The sequence below is a fragment of the Notolepis coatsorum genome (assembly GCF_963971535.1).
Source record: "Notolepis coatsorum genome assembly, chromosome: 16".
NCBI lineage: Eukaryota > Metazoa > Chordata > Actinopteri > Aulopiformes > Paralepididae > Notolepis > Notolepis coatsorum.
In genome coordinates, this window is record NC_140180.1 from 59,844,918 (window position 1) to 59,858,999 (window position 14,082).

General features: G+C 40.5%; 1 protein-coding gene across 1 annotated transcript; it reads right to left on the minus strand.

Annotated features, from left to right (window-relative positions):
* Window positions 1-546: 546 nt before the first annotated feature.
* cdx4 (caudal type homeobox 4) lies at window positions 547-3,007 on the minus strand (the record flags this gene model as incomplete). Its single annotated transcript, XM_084331678.1, has 3 exons — window positions 547-789; window positions 910-1,055; window positions 2,563-3,007. The coding sequence occupies 3 exons, from the start codon at window positions 3,005-3,007 to the stop codon at window positions 547-549; spliced, it is 834 nt and encodes a 277-aa protein (XP_084187804.1).
* Between the last annotated feature and the right edge of the window lie 11,075 nt (window positions 3,008-14,082).

Consider the following 14,082-nt stretch of genomic DNA (forward strand, 5'->3'; position numbering starts at 1 on the left):
TTGCAAAACACTTTTTATTTACATTTTGAACGCTGCCACCAAACAAACGTTCTACCCGTATCACTAAAACCTGGTTCACTTATTTATCCCTGTTTCATTGACGTGGTTTAAGTGTGCTCTAATGAAAGCTTATAGGCTATAAAGGACTTGCCAGTATCAAACGAGCTTCTCCAAAAGTGATTTAAGCTACAATTCAGTTCAGTTTCAATCAATTGTACCTGAATTCTCATTTTATTAACATACACGTACAAAAAAAACGATATTTTATCTTATTAACTCAAAACAATTTAAAGCATTTACATTTGAAATATTTTTTTTGTTACTTTTTGTTTTCGTTTCCCCCCCAATGATTACAACTATTCTATAAAAACAATATTTCAAGAGCCTCCAGCATTTCGTTGCTACGTCATCTTGCTTTCTCGACATCTTGTAATCCACAGCAGGTGCTTCGGGACGTCTGAGTAAAAATCCTCTCCAAGTTTTCGAAGTGTCGTTTTAGCGCGTCGGAGTGCTCAGTTATGATAAAGACGGTCCAGGAAAACGAATTTACTGAGTCACAGTGACTTGCTGTATATTCCTGATGGACGACAAGGTGTTCATCCCCGGCGGGGGCGGGTAGAGAGAGCCGTGGCTGTGCATATCCGAGGGGCTGATAGACCCCGGCACCGGCAGAGGACTCACTGATCCCGGGTCACTGTGAACCGAACCTCCGCTGCCGTCAAACTGACCCAACTTCTTCTTCATTAGTTTCCTCTCTTTGGCTCTGCGATTTTGAAACCAGATTTTTACCTGCAAAATGTAAAGGGAGATACTTGTTTTAAAGATAGCTTAAGACCACACACAGCCAGGTGAATTAAAAACTTCCAACAGGCCAAAGCCTATACCGTTTTCTTTTGGACCGAGGCCTACCTGTCGTTCCGAAAGGCCAAGGTTGACGGCCAGTTCTGATTTCCTCCTGATAGTGATGTATCTGTTGTAATGGAACTCCTTCTCCAGCTCCAGTCTCTGGTGGTCGGTGTACACCACTCTGTATTTTTCCTTCGTTCTCGTTTTGCCTGTGAATATGAAAAATAAAAACATAATTAAGTTTCAAGCTGACGTCTTCCAATTCCATAAATGCACCATTTATTTGTATAGTCAACTTAGAATAATTGTTGTTTTGGAAAATCGATGTTGGATTTTTTTCCCCCATCAGTTTATTTTATTTATAAAACCGCAGTGTTTATAGGCTTTACACGTGTCTTATGTGTCCTGGCTTTGTCTGTGGAGACAAATTGAGCTTCTGGTATGGATGTCACATTCTGTGCAAACTGCAATTCGATTTATATATGTCAAATATATCAGTCAAACCTCCACGTTAAGGCAACAGCAACACCGAAAGTAGGCTATATGACGTCTAAGATGATCTATTTAGTCTATATCTTAGATCAGGCTTCTCTTGGTAATATTTGTAATCATCAGGCCTACACATCAGCATGCAGGCCAGGACTGATACAGTTGAACACATACTAATAGCTAATGCACCGGCCATATGGAGAGTAGCCTTCTAAACCACAGATATATGGCTATACAATTTGGCCTACTCAATCTTTTTATTATTCACAAATGATCTCTTATTTTGGACGACAATTAGATTATGTGAAATAAAGTGAATGAAACATAATCGCATATAAGCTTATTTGAAAGGATGAACATGTTTTGTTTTTATAAATGTTCTACTTTACAAAACACTCTTGAAACTGAAGTAAACCAATTAAACTCAACTGATATATATTTTTTAATGTTAATTCGTTAATCTTATTTTATTTGTTTCATATGCGGTTTGGAAGGGGCCTACGATAAAGTCATAATGTGGCTAAGCCATGTTAAAGAAATTTATTTTCCTGTGAAAAACGTCACTCTTTCCGGCAGTATAACTCAACAGGAGGAAGTGGGTTTGGTGCATATCAAAGTCAAGAGGTGTTTGAATATGACGGATAACCCTGAGAACATGAAACAACGTAGCGGGGAAGTCGACCTCACATCTTGTTTAGAGGAGGAGTGGAATTAGCATTACAAGTGCGCCTGGCGCCCATTCCTCACACCTTTTTTATTTATTTATTTCCGCAGGACTGCATAGCAGGCGCAGCCCATGTAGTTGGCTAAGCAAAAATAGGCCAATCATTCTCCACCATCTATTTATTATTAGAGTTATCGAATTATTATTATCTCCACTGAAATTGTAATACAATTTCCCTTTCCCCCCCAAGCAGCCAAATCAAATTCCATGCCAATAGGATATTTAACTAAAGTTAACTTGCACCATAGCCTGTCATGTTAGATTCGACAGAATGGAACGTCAGCTGATGTCACGTTTTTATCAAAATCACTGACATTATTTTGCAAGCAATAAATACGAGTTTATTGCTTTCTCTGTCTGGTGCGAAAAATGGCTACACCGAGACTGGCCTTGCTGCACGCATGGCCTCTCAATGCTATAGTGTCAGGCCTATCATGACAACACGAAAGGAATATATTTACAAAACTATTTGGCACAATAATGGACGTTTTTTGCAGACTCACCAGTGGAAGACGATTGTACAGTTTTGCTCATCCATTGGTACGAATTGCGCCTTTCTCTCTCTGGAGACAGCTGTGCAACGTTAACATTCTCAGGTGGCGGCTGTAATACCGCGGAAGGTGGAGCGTGCATATGATTGTACTCAGGTGAACAATAAGGAACCTGCGAAGGCGAAGAGTTGTTCATGGTTGTTGGAATAGTTGGAACAGTATTAGGTGGTCCCAGGCCATATACGCCCCAGTCCTCCCTTGGTGCGCCATATGAAGGTCCCCAACTCCCCGAAGATTGTGCGTGCGTGTCCATGTTCGGCACATGATGATATCCAGTAAAGTCTGGGTACTGAGGAGTGGAAACAAAGTTCTGTGGAGGAAGGTTGATGCTCGAACGTCTTACAGGCCCTTGGTGATACATGCAGCTTTCTTTATCCAAAATATATCCCACGTACATGATTTGTAAAAAAGAAAAATGAGATAAAAAAAGCCTGCAAAGATATGTTGACTTTTAAGGCAACATAGTTGCACAGCAACTGCGTCTGCAAGTGTAAAACGACCCTGCTCCTAATCCAGATGTGCTCCCAACGTGATGTGCGTGTAGTTCCAGACCTTATTCAGTCTCACGTGCTGTTGCTCTGTTGACAAGGTGGGAAAGGTATACGAATGTCTGCCTTGACGTCAGGCGGCCCTTCCAGTCCTGAAGATTTGCATCCAAATGACGCCTGACCTGACGCTGCCAACCCAACTGTCCCTTTGCGCCTGTCTTGCTATGCGTCATCATCTGACAGTGGACCTATCCCGAACTTCTGAATGACCGAGCCCATGAATAAATTACCACCATAGCCAGTGATCTGCTGCACATAGCCTACAACATGAATCAGCAACAATGAATACAACCCCATTCAAAGGATCCCCACACAGTTCATTCACCAGGGAGGCCTGTGCGTAAGTATTATATTCTGCGCGCCAATCGCTCAATTCCCCACATTTTCTAATCTAATTTTAAGTCATTTTACAAATCATTACTATTACGATTGAAGTGTTGTGATGTGTAACAAGACTTAACTCTTAACAGCATGTGGGATGAAGCACATCTCAACAACTCTGGTTTCACAATGCACTAGATCCTAAAACTGTTATAATAATATAGCAGATATCATATAACATAGAATAACATAATCCCCTTAGCCACGCTTGACGCCTTAAAACCAGATCCTATTTGTTAAGATATTCACTTGCAAAGGAGGTGCAAAGTACGAGAGACTTCTCCAAAGCAAGACCTTACGCATTCCATGTTCACACCTCAAGGTCGCACTTCACAGCTAATTCCGGTTAAAAGGAACCCAATGTATTAACCAAAACCCCTACCCCCTGTGACGGACAGTCTTGTAGTCTCGCCACATTGCCTACATGTCAACACATACTTGGCAGAATAGTGGTTGATTTTTAATTGTTATTTTTGTTTGTTTCACTTTAAAAAGTTGAAAATATCAGAAACCTATAATTTGCCACCAAAGGCATAGGGCATGTACAGCTAATGCTAGCCCAACTAATAATTTTGCCATGCACCTTTTGTATAAAAAATAATGTAGGGTAAATCATTTTAGTTTATATAACTAACGAATTTGATATATTCGAGACTAGCGACTTTCGATAGGAAATTATACGAGAGCAATTGTTTTCCTTGTGTGAGGAAATTGGGAATATGGGGAGTATAGCCTGGGCCTACGTTATTTTTTCACTTTGTTTTTAGAGAGGGATTCGGGGAGGAACCTATTAGGCCTGATTAATTGGCACACAAAATGACATACCATCTTCACACAATGCCTATCTGGAGTGTTTATGCTATTTTAGATTAACTAGGATATTTGGCCTTAGTGTGACACAAAATAACATGTTATTACTAGCCTACAGTACAGAGTGATATCAATTATTCAATAGCGTAGGTTACTTAATTCGGTTGGTAGATTGACGGTCCTGACTAAGCATCAGGTGTCACAACTTAATTCCAAGACATTATTCATTTAATTTCTCCATTCGATCTCCCTGTTTGAACATCTGTGGTGGTAGCTTTCACAAAGAGCTTGTAGTTGTAGAGATTTGTCTGTGTTGTGGTTTTCATTGTAGATTGATGATTGATGGCTTCTGCTGCCCTCTAGTGGATGACTGCAGAACTCCCTTTACTGTGTCATCAAACAAGTGAATGGCCACAAGAGGGCAGCCTCTACCAACAAACAGCGCCCTACATTATACAGCCCCATACACAGACAGCTCGCCTCCAACCACGAACAAATCAATAATATACAGTATATATTATATTGGAATTTTCTTAATCTATTTTACTCCAATGTTTACAAATATTTCACATGTAAACAAAATCTGACACACTAAAATGCACTAAATGTTTAGGTTTAGCTGTCAAACAATATTAGTTCTTGTATGATGAAAATCCCAGTCATTCAATTTGATAAATACATATTATGATGGTTGAATAAATAAATTAAATAAATTAAATAAATTAAACAAATTAAATAAATTAAATAAATTAAATAAATTAAATAAATTAAATAAATTAAATAAATTAAATAAATTAAATAAATTAAATAAATTAAATAAATAAAAAATAAGTACTAACTAATACCAAATTCTGGTTATCAATGGCTGTGTGGGGCTAATGTTTTATACTTCTTGATTAAGAATTGACCTTTTAACTGATCATGCATTCAAACGGTCTATCATCATGGCATTTTTAGGTTCACTAATTCTTTACAACGAAATGTAGATTGTGGTCCCTTACTGCCTAAACAATGAGGAGGTTGAGGTGATCTCACTCGTAATTGAGATGGTAATATAAACATATTCCATGGACCTATACAATTTAGAAATTGATGGTATTCAATAAAGAAACCTCTGGACAAAATAGAAAACTAAATACAAATATAGTAAATAAATGGACTGCATTTATATATACTGTAAATTGACTGCATTTATATATACTGTAAATTGACTGCATTTATATAACCTGCTCATCGGGAAGCAAGTGTCTTGCTCAAGGACACTTCAACACGCTGCCGGTAGGAATCAAACTGGGAACCTTCAGATTACCAGATGACCGCCCTACCTCCTGAGCCACTATATTATTTACAATACACAGATCAAATCAAATACATCAATAAGTAATAATCATAACACATGCTTATGTATGATAATAATAATAATAATAATAATAATAATAATAATAATAATAATAATAATAATAATAATAATAATAATAATAATAATAATAATAACTACTTTTAGCTGCTCTGAAAAATGTAATTGCTCTTAATCTACAAGTTTCTATTGGTTTGTACTGTATATTGTAGATACGGCCAACTAGCCACTAGAGGATGTCCTTGAGTCAGCTATGTGCTATCCTCAAATCAGAGACAAGGTCCCTAATGCTCACTTGTATTTGCCCACAGAGTAAGGGAATTGGCAAACACCCTCTTGCCAGTTTTTAATTGGGCATATTCATTTATAATTAACTAAATTCAGCTTTTGCATGTGTCTATCATACCTATGCATTATGATTGAAGTTTGGTCTGTAGGCCTATTCACAAATATACACCATTGTCTCCCATTGCCAAACAGAAGAGAGAAGGGTTTGTCCTGCCCGTTAATCTGCTGTGATGACAGATGCAGAGCTCCACAGAGAGTTCCTGGGAAAAGATGGAAGAGCTGAATGTGATGGTATCCAGTGTGGGCTTCCAAGGATCCTGTTGCATCTGGTTCAAGATGTCTAGCACCCTGATAATGGGACTCTTTTTACGGATGTAAAAGTACCAATGAAGATCATATGAAACTATTCAATTACTTTCATTATTGTTGCCCATCTGTGCCTATCTGACATGACAAATAACAGTTCTGGTTATATCTTTATCTGGAATGGCTATGATTGTGTGCCCATATACTACATCCAATTTAAATATGTTAGGCTATTTAGTGGTGTGTTCCCTGCTTTGCTTTGAGGTGCTGGCCATTCATATTGGCATCAACACATTTAGTTAATCCTTTCAGGATCAGATGGGAGGGTACAGCAGCTCATTCTTCAGATATGTTTCTGGTAAGTTAACTATGAAATGAGTTCTGCGCTATTTTCGGCTTGATTGATAACCTATACAGCAATGATGGTTTCAGGCTGAATAATGGCTCAAAGTGATGTCCTTATTTGGGATAAAGTGTCAGACAATTGGTTTCTAGCTTTAGGAAAGAGTCATACATCTTTACATATACCCATTTGACTGTCCTGCACCTTAGGAATAGTATACTTGAATTATTAAATTAAATGAATATGAACAAAGCCTTCTTTCCCTGTCTCTTGTTCAACCTACTGTACATTATCAACATGTGGCGATTGGGTCTGAGGCAGCGGAAGAATCCAGCTGGTTGCATAACTCCATAGATGTTGTTTAAGTGGACACAGAGCTTCACAGCTGGAGAGAAGGTAAAACATGACCCTCTGCTACTATCTTTAGAAACACGTCCCACACGGCTGATCCTGGGTCTGCTGTCTTTCATGTAAACCACATGCATCCTATGCGAGGTGCTGTAAACATAAGTCAGCTTCAAAATAATATTTTCCTGATCTTAGTCAGGAGATAACAGGAAGGGATGTCTGTCAGACTCCCTCTCACACAGCGTGCTGTTATTGACCGGAGGACTTGGCAGTGGACATTTTGTGCAGCTTCAGGAGATAATTCTAAGGAAGTTCCCAGGACTGTTGGAGAGGAAAGGTTTGCAGGAAGTAATTTGTAAAGTTTTAAGTCAAAACATGCATCTGTGCAATGGTGTGCAGTGCACAGGATGAGGGCAACTACCCCTGAACTTTTGAGGAATCAAATATTTTTTTTGTTGGCGCCCATTTCCTGGCACTGAAAACACTGTGTCAAACGGACAATCATTGCCAGAAATCATTGTATTTTAAAAGCGACACTCACCAGACGCTGATGGCCTGAGCAAAGGCTGTGCCTAGGCCCCCTCTCCTCATAGGCCACACAGTTAGACAAGATGTGTAAATCCAGCCTATGTAGCCAAGAAAGGCTGATGAGATGAATGGGCTGCTCTCTCTTAGTCATTTAGTCAATTAGTCAGTGTGGTCCTACTGGATGATTAGTCATTTTTATGCTCTTATGTGTTATTGAAAAACGATACCACCTCTGGCATGCATTACATTTAAAGAGGTCCTTCTGCAGAATTGAATATGGAGGGAAAACAATAGATTTGTTGATTAAATCAACTTCAGTAGTTGATTAGTTGACAAAGATGTAGAATTTCTTTAGTTTAGGCAGGTAAAAGGCCAGAAGACAGTGTTTAAATGCTGTGCAGGTTAATTGCCAGCATACCATTTAATAGGAATTCAGTAGAATTACAACCCTCTGCTTGCACAGTGTATTCTCCCATCACAACTGCAGAGCGATCTTCTATCACATGTGCAGAGCGATCTTCTATCACATGTGCAGAGCGAACTTCTATCACAACTGCAGTCTGCAGAGCGATCTTCTATCACATGTGCAGAGCGATCTTCTATCACAACTGCAGAGCGATCTTCTATCACAGGGGTAGGCAACCCTAGGCACGCATGTTCTTAAAACAATGACAATAAACATAGTTTTATTAGGTTGAAATAATGTGGTTGTGTACTTATTTTTCTGTTAACTTATTATGGATTGAAAACTGAAAACCTTAATGCACAGACAGCACAGTAACTGAACTCAATATTTGTAAGTTCTGGTAACTTATTATAATTTTTTTTTACAGTGTAGTCTTGCGATCAATCAAAACTTATTTACACGATATACCTCACAACCCTCCATTCACATCCTGGTGTTCTCCTGGTGTTCTCCATTAGGCCTGTAGGTGGGGTTATGACAGCACACGTACAGTACAGTGTGTGATGTGTCCAAAAATGAATGGGCAAATGTGAGTGAAATGGTCGCACTGTATGCAGCTGTTTGTCTGCATTGCATCCCCCCCCCCCACTCAGATTTAGGGTTGATACAACCATCATAATAATATTGTTAATAATAACAATAACAATAATGATGTAATAATGTAAAAATTATCATTAAAAATACCTGATTATGAGAAAAGAATGTACGATGCATGGAATATTGTTGAGGCACACTAGTTACAACTATATTTCAAACAGGCACTCCATGTCAAAAAGGTTGCTGACCCCTGTTCTATCACATGTGCAGAGCGATCTTCTATCACAACTGCAGAGTGATCTTCTATCACATGTGCAGAGCGATCTTCTATCACAACTGCAGAGCGATCTTCTATCACATGTGCAGAGCGATCTTCTATCACATGTGCAGAGCGATCTTCTATCACATGTGCAGATGATTCTCAAACATTTTGCACACTAATGCTGAGCCCATGCTCATTCTGATGTCTAAAATGTGGACATTGTTCTAAAATGTTCTTTCATTTGAATTTTTTCAAAAGGTTTTCCATTTTTTTTAAATGTTTTCAAAATGTTTTTCAGTTTTTCAGTTTTACAATGTTACAGATTTATGTTGAAAGGGTCTTTTTTGGCAGGGGATTGTGTCGAATGTTTTTGTTGTTCAATGAAAGAATACAATGTAAAGTTAAACTAAAATATATATTCTTTTCTTTCTATTAGAAGAGTTTGCTACTATGTCTCCTCATGATCTGGTAAAATGTTTATGTTTCTGTTTAGCATATGAGATGGAAAATACCGCCTATACAAATAATTCCAATATTTCCATTTGAATCCTGTTATTTCCCATATATTTCCATTAATTTCCATGGAAAGTTTCCACCATTGAATATTCCTGACATTTTGCAACCCTACACATGATACAGTGTGGGGGAGCATATAGTATCTGATGTTTCTGATGTCTTTAAGAATTCTTAAGCTCACTGTAAGATTTTGATTGAAAATCCCAACTAAAACAAAAAAACACAAATTATATTTTTGTTATGCATCACAGAGATAAGAAAAAAGTTCATATTGTATTTTTAAAGGATGTCTGAAAACCAGTCAACTGATCCGACGGAACGCCTATATGTCAGCTGTCAGGCTTTATTTAAATTATTATTATTATTATTATTATTATTATTATTATTATTATTATTATTATTATTATTATTATATTATTATTATTATTATTATTATTATTATTATTATTATTATTATTATTATTATTATTATTATTATTATTATTATTATTATTATTATTATTATTATTATTATTATTATTGTTATTGTTATTGTTATTATTATTATTATTATTATTATTATTATTATTATTATTATTATTATTATTATTATTATTATTATTATTATTATTATTATTATTATTATTATTATTATTATTATTATTATTATTATTATAGAAAACATACTGAACTCAAACAGATACTGCAGTGTTTACTCTCCTCCACTGTTGCTCCTTATTTGTTTACTGAGGGTCAAACTGAAGACAGGTTTGTTGTTGGGGTGACCAGCTTCAGCCACAGCCTATCGCAGACAAAACTGAACTTTCAGCTGATTGTTCTCAGGCCTTCGATAGGATCAAGAGAACTGAAGTATGTCAACCGTTGCACCCTGGAGAGTCTGCATATTCATCAGTGCCCATTCAAAGGAGAAATGCAATGAAACCAGCTTGCCTCTATTCCTCCATTGTTTACCACTGTGTGTGTGTGTGTGTGTGTGTGTGTGTGTGTGTGTGTGTGTGGAGGGGGGGGGGGCATGGTGAGTTCTATTTTGGAGCACAAATATACATGTTTATGGTCTGCTGTAGTGCTTATTCCCTCCCTGGACCTCTGACTCAGCTCCTGTTGGAATACATGACATCCACGCTGCCTCCTCCTCTCACACTTTTGCTTGTGGCTCCATCATGCATGTGGGTCTGGTGGTGGACAGCAGTATTGTGTGTCTTGAACGAATGAATGTGTAACAGCAATATGTTCTTCCTTGTGTTGATTTGTAGACTTTTCTTCTCTTCTACGGTATGTCAAACAACAGAGGAAACCTTCCAAAACAAGGCCTCAGCAGTTTTGATGATGTGTTTTATGTTTTGAAATGACTGAGGAATTCCTTTTTCCTTTCCACGATACGCCAAGTTGGTGTTCTCAAAATCTGTCCCTCAAGATTCTACCAGAGACAGAAAGACACAAACACAGCTAATGCAAAGTGATGCTTGCTTGTTTTCTCTCACTAACCTCTGCACCAAGTTCTAGGGCCCATTCTGGATGGCTGGGGTGGGGTGAGGGTGGGGTTGGGCGTGGGAGTGAGGGTGGGAGTGGGAGTGGGGGTGGGGGTGGGGGTTGAGGGTGGCGGAGGGGGGGGGGTGTCTTTATTTAGCTGTACTTGTTGTTGGCTTGGTCTGACTTCCTTGCTTGTTAAAGGTTAGCTCTTCCACAGGGATGGTATCCGATTCATTGTTCTGCCTTCAGGTGAGAGATGTGGATGTAGCCATTCATCTTCTTGAGCAGGGGTCTGGGAAAAATATTATGTCGTCTTTATTTGGGGGATCTTTTTTTCTTTTTTCTTTAGTATGATTGTACTGTGTAGTGGCTGACCCCCAACCAGTGCATGATAGGATTTCAAGCTGCTCCATTTTCCGCCTGATTAAGGATGTGAATTGGCACTGTTTCAGAGGGTCCTGAATGTGTTATTGACTCTGTTTTAATGATTAATGGAGCCTTTTGCTGCGGGGGGCTGCTGTGTTTGCCCTGGGAAGGGGGAATGAGGGGAGAGGGTATATTCATAAACACAAGAAACAGAGACATGTTGCACGCAAACTCTATTTCTTCTTTTAATATACTGTATATTATCCATTCCAAAGCCAAATCCATTGTGCCGTCAAAAAGCTATGGTCTCTTGATAATGTAAAACAGTCATATGTTGAGGAACCTTTCATGCAGTCCATCTTTGCTCATATGCTGATTTGGCTCTTCAGTTGACATGTTTCTTTAGTGGTATTTCTGATCACAGAACAGTAATGAGGATGTTGTACTATAGGTCACAGTCTTGTACTTTATTATCTGACATATTTTTCCCTCTCAGTTCCCTCTTTATTTATTCCATGAACCCCACCACAATCTTTAACATATTTTAATGATAGAGGCTAAATGATCAAGAATACAATGTTTCGTCCATCCTAAGCAAGTAAATCCAGGATTGGATCATGACCATAATCAAAGTTTTATGTTACTGTGTACTTTAGCTGTGTCCTCGAAACCCCCCCACTCCACTGCTGGACCTTTGGTTGAGTCGTAAGGCTTCCCCATTGGAAAAGTGCAGAAGCCATTCTTCTGTCTGTGTGGAAAAATACTAGGTGTATGCATAGATATACAAGCTTGTCATGTTTGTGACCAAAAGAAAAAAGAAAAAAAATATAGTCTTTACCCCCCCCCCCCACACACCCATCTGACATCCTTCCCTTTTTTGTTTACATTTCATATTCCGGAATCAAGGTCTATAGTACTGACCTGTGTTGATCCCGGTCTTGGACCAGTGTTTTGACTGAATGTCCTCACCTTACCGTAAACACAGTAAATCCGTTGGCGGAGACAGTTGACGGCCCAACCTGTCCCGTGGCGTGTGGTCCCATTGGGCACACCCCTCCTTGCCAGTAACCAGGGGCCCTCTGGCCCCATAGGAAGCATTCTGCCTGGCGTCCTCCGGTCGTGACCAGTAATGATTAAGAGTTCCTTCCTTTCCCCGCTCATAGGGGTATTGTCCCGGTAACAGACAGGCTGCCGACACCTTGTCCTGCCCAGGAAGTGTGTCTCCGAGTCCAAGGAGACATGAGGAGGGGTGCTCATTGATGACACAGGAGCATGGCCTGTCCCAACTTTCCAACTGTTTTGTTTATTACCCAGAGATTTTGTCATGGGAGTTCAAATGGAAATAGTACTGTTATGGTTTGTAACCGACCCCAATCGCACAACACAAGACAGGTATGATGGTTTGCCAAGAAACAGATATTTATTGAACAAAAGGGAAATACAGGGAAAAGGGCACTGTCCCTTTAAGGGAGAATCACAAATACAGGAATATAATATGAGGGGAAGGAAAGGTGCCTTTAAGAGGCGGGCAGGAAAGGGAACACTATGGGAAGTTAAGGGAACGCCTTGGGAACAGAGGAACTAGAGACTAGGTAAACCAGGGACAAGGAGAACTAGGGAGAGAGGACTAGGGACTAGGAGAGCTAGGGATAGAGGACTAGGGACTAGGAGAACTAGGGAAGGAGAACTGGGGACTAGGAGAACTAGGGATAGAGGACTAGGGACTAGGAGAACAAGGGACAAGGACTAGGGACTAGGAGAACTAGGGATAGGAGAACTGGGGACTAGGAGAACTAGGGATAGAGGACTAGGGACTAGGAGAACAAGGGACAAGGACTAGGGACTAGGAGAACTAGGGAGAGAGGACTAGGGACTAGGAGAACAAGGGACAAGGAACTAGCTGGAACTAGAAGGGGAGAAACTGGGACAGGAACTAGGTGGAACTAGAAACAGAGGGGACAGAGGGGACTGAGGCCCGCGGAGGCGGGCTGGGAAACAGGGAGGAACTGGGAGGACTGGTGGAAATCATCTGGGCCGCTCTGCAGGACAGAGGAGATAGTTAATGCACAAAAGGGGAAAAAACAGAGCAGGTGCAGAACAGTCCAAATAACAAAGTGAACCAAGTAATAATATCTTTGTGTGACAAACACACTGGGGGAGATGTAAAGTCCAAAAATACTATTCTAAGTGAGAACCAAAAACAGAGGCAATACGCAGGGAGATGAAATGTCCAAACTAACTAACAGAGGCAATACGCTGGGAGAGTGACATCACAATCAAAACTCACCCAGGCGTATGCGTAAAGGTACAGGAACAGCAGCGGGAACGGGGGCAAGGGCACTACGCTGAGTGAGTGACATCACAATCAAAACTCACCCAGCGTATGCGTAAAGGTACAGGGACAACAGCGGGAACGGGGGCAAGGGCACTACGCTGAGTGAGTGACATCACAATCAAACTCACCCAGCGTATGCGTAAAGGTACAGGGACAGCAACGGGAACGGGGGCAAGGGCACTACGCTGAGTGAGTGACATCACAATCAAAACTCACCCAGCGTATGCGTAAAGGTACAGGGACAGCAACGGGGCGAGGGCATCGCCACCGGTTGGCTGGCTGTCCGAGCCGAGGGACAGAGTGCTGGAACAGTGGCGGTGACGAGGGAGTCGTCCACCGGGTAGCCGCTGTCGGAGCCGAGGAACAGGGTGCTGGAACAGCGGCGGTGGTGAGGATGTCGTCCACCGGGTAGCCGCTGTCGGAGCCGAGGAACAGAGTGCGCGCCACACCTTGGTGTGCGCGTCGGAACAGGGAGCTGGAAACAGTGGCGGTGGCGAGGATGTCGTCCACCGGGTAGCCACTGTCGGAGCGAGGAACAGAGTGCGCGCCACACCTTGGTGTGCGCGTCGGAACAGTGGCGGTGGCGAGAGCGTCGTCCACCGGGTAGCCGC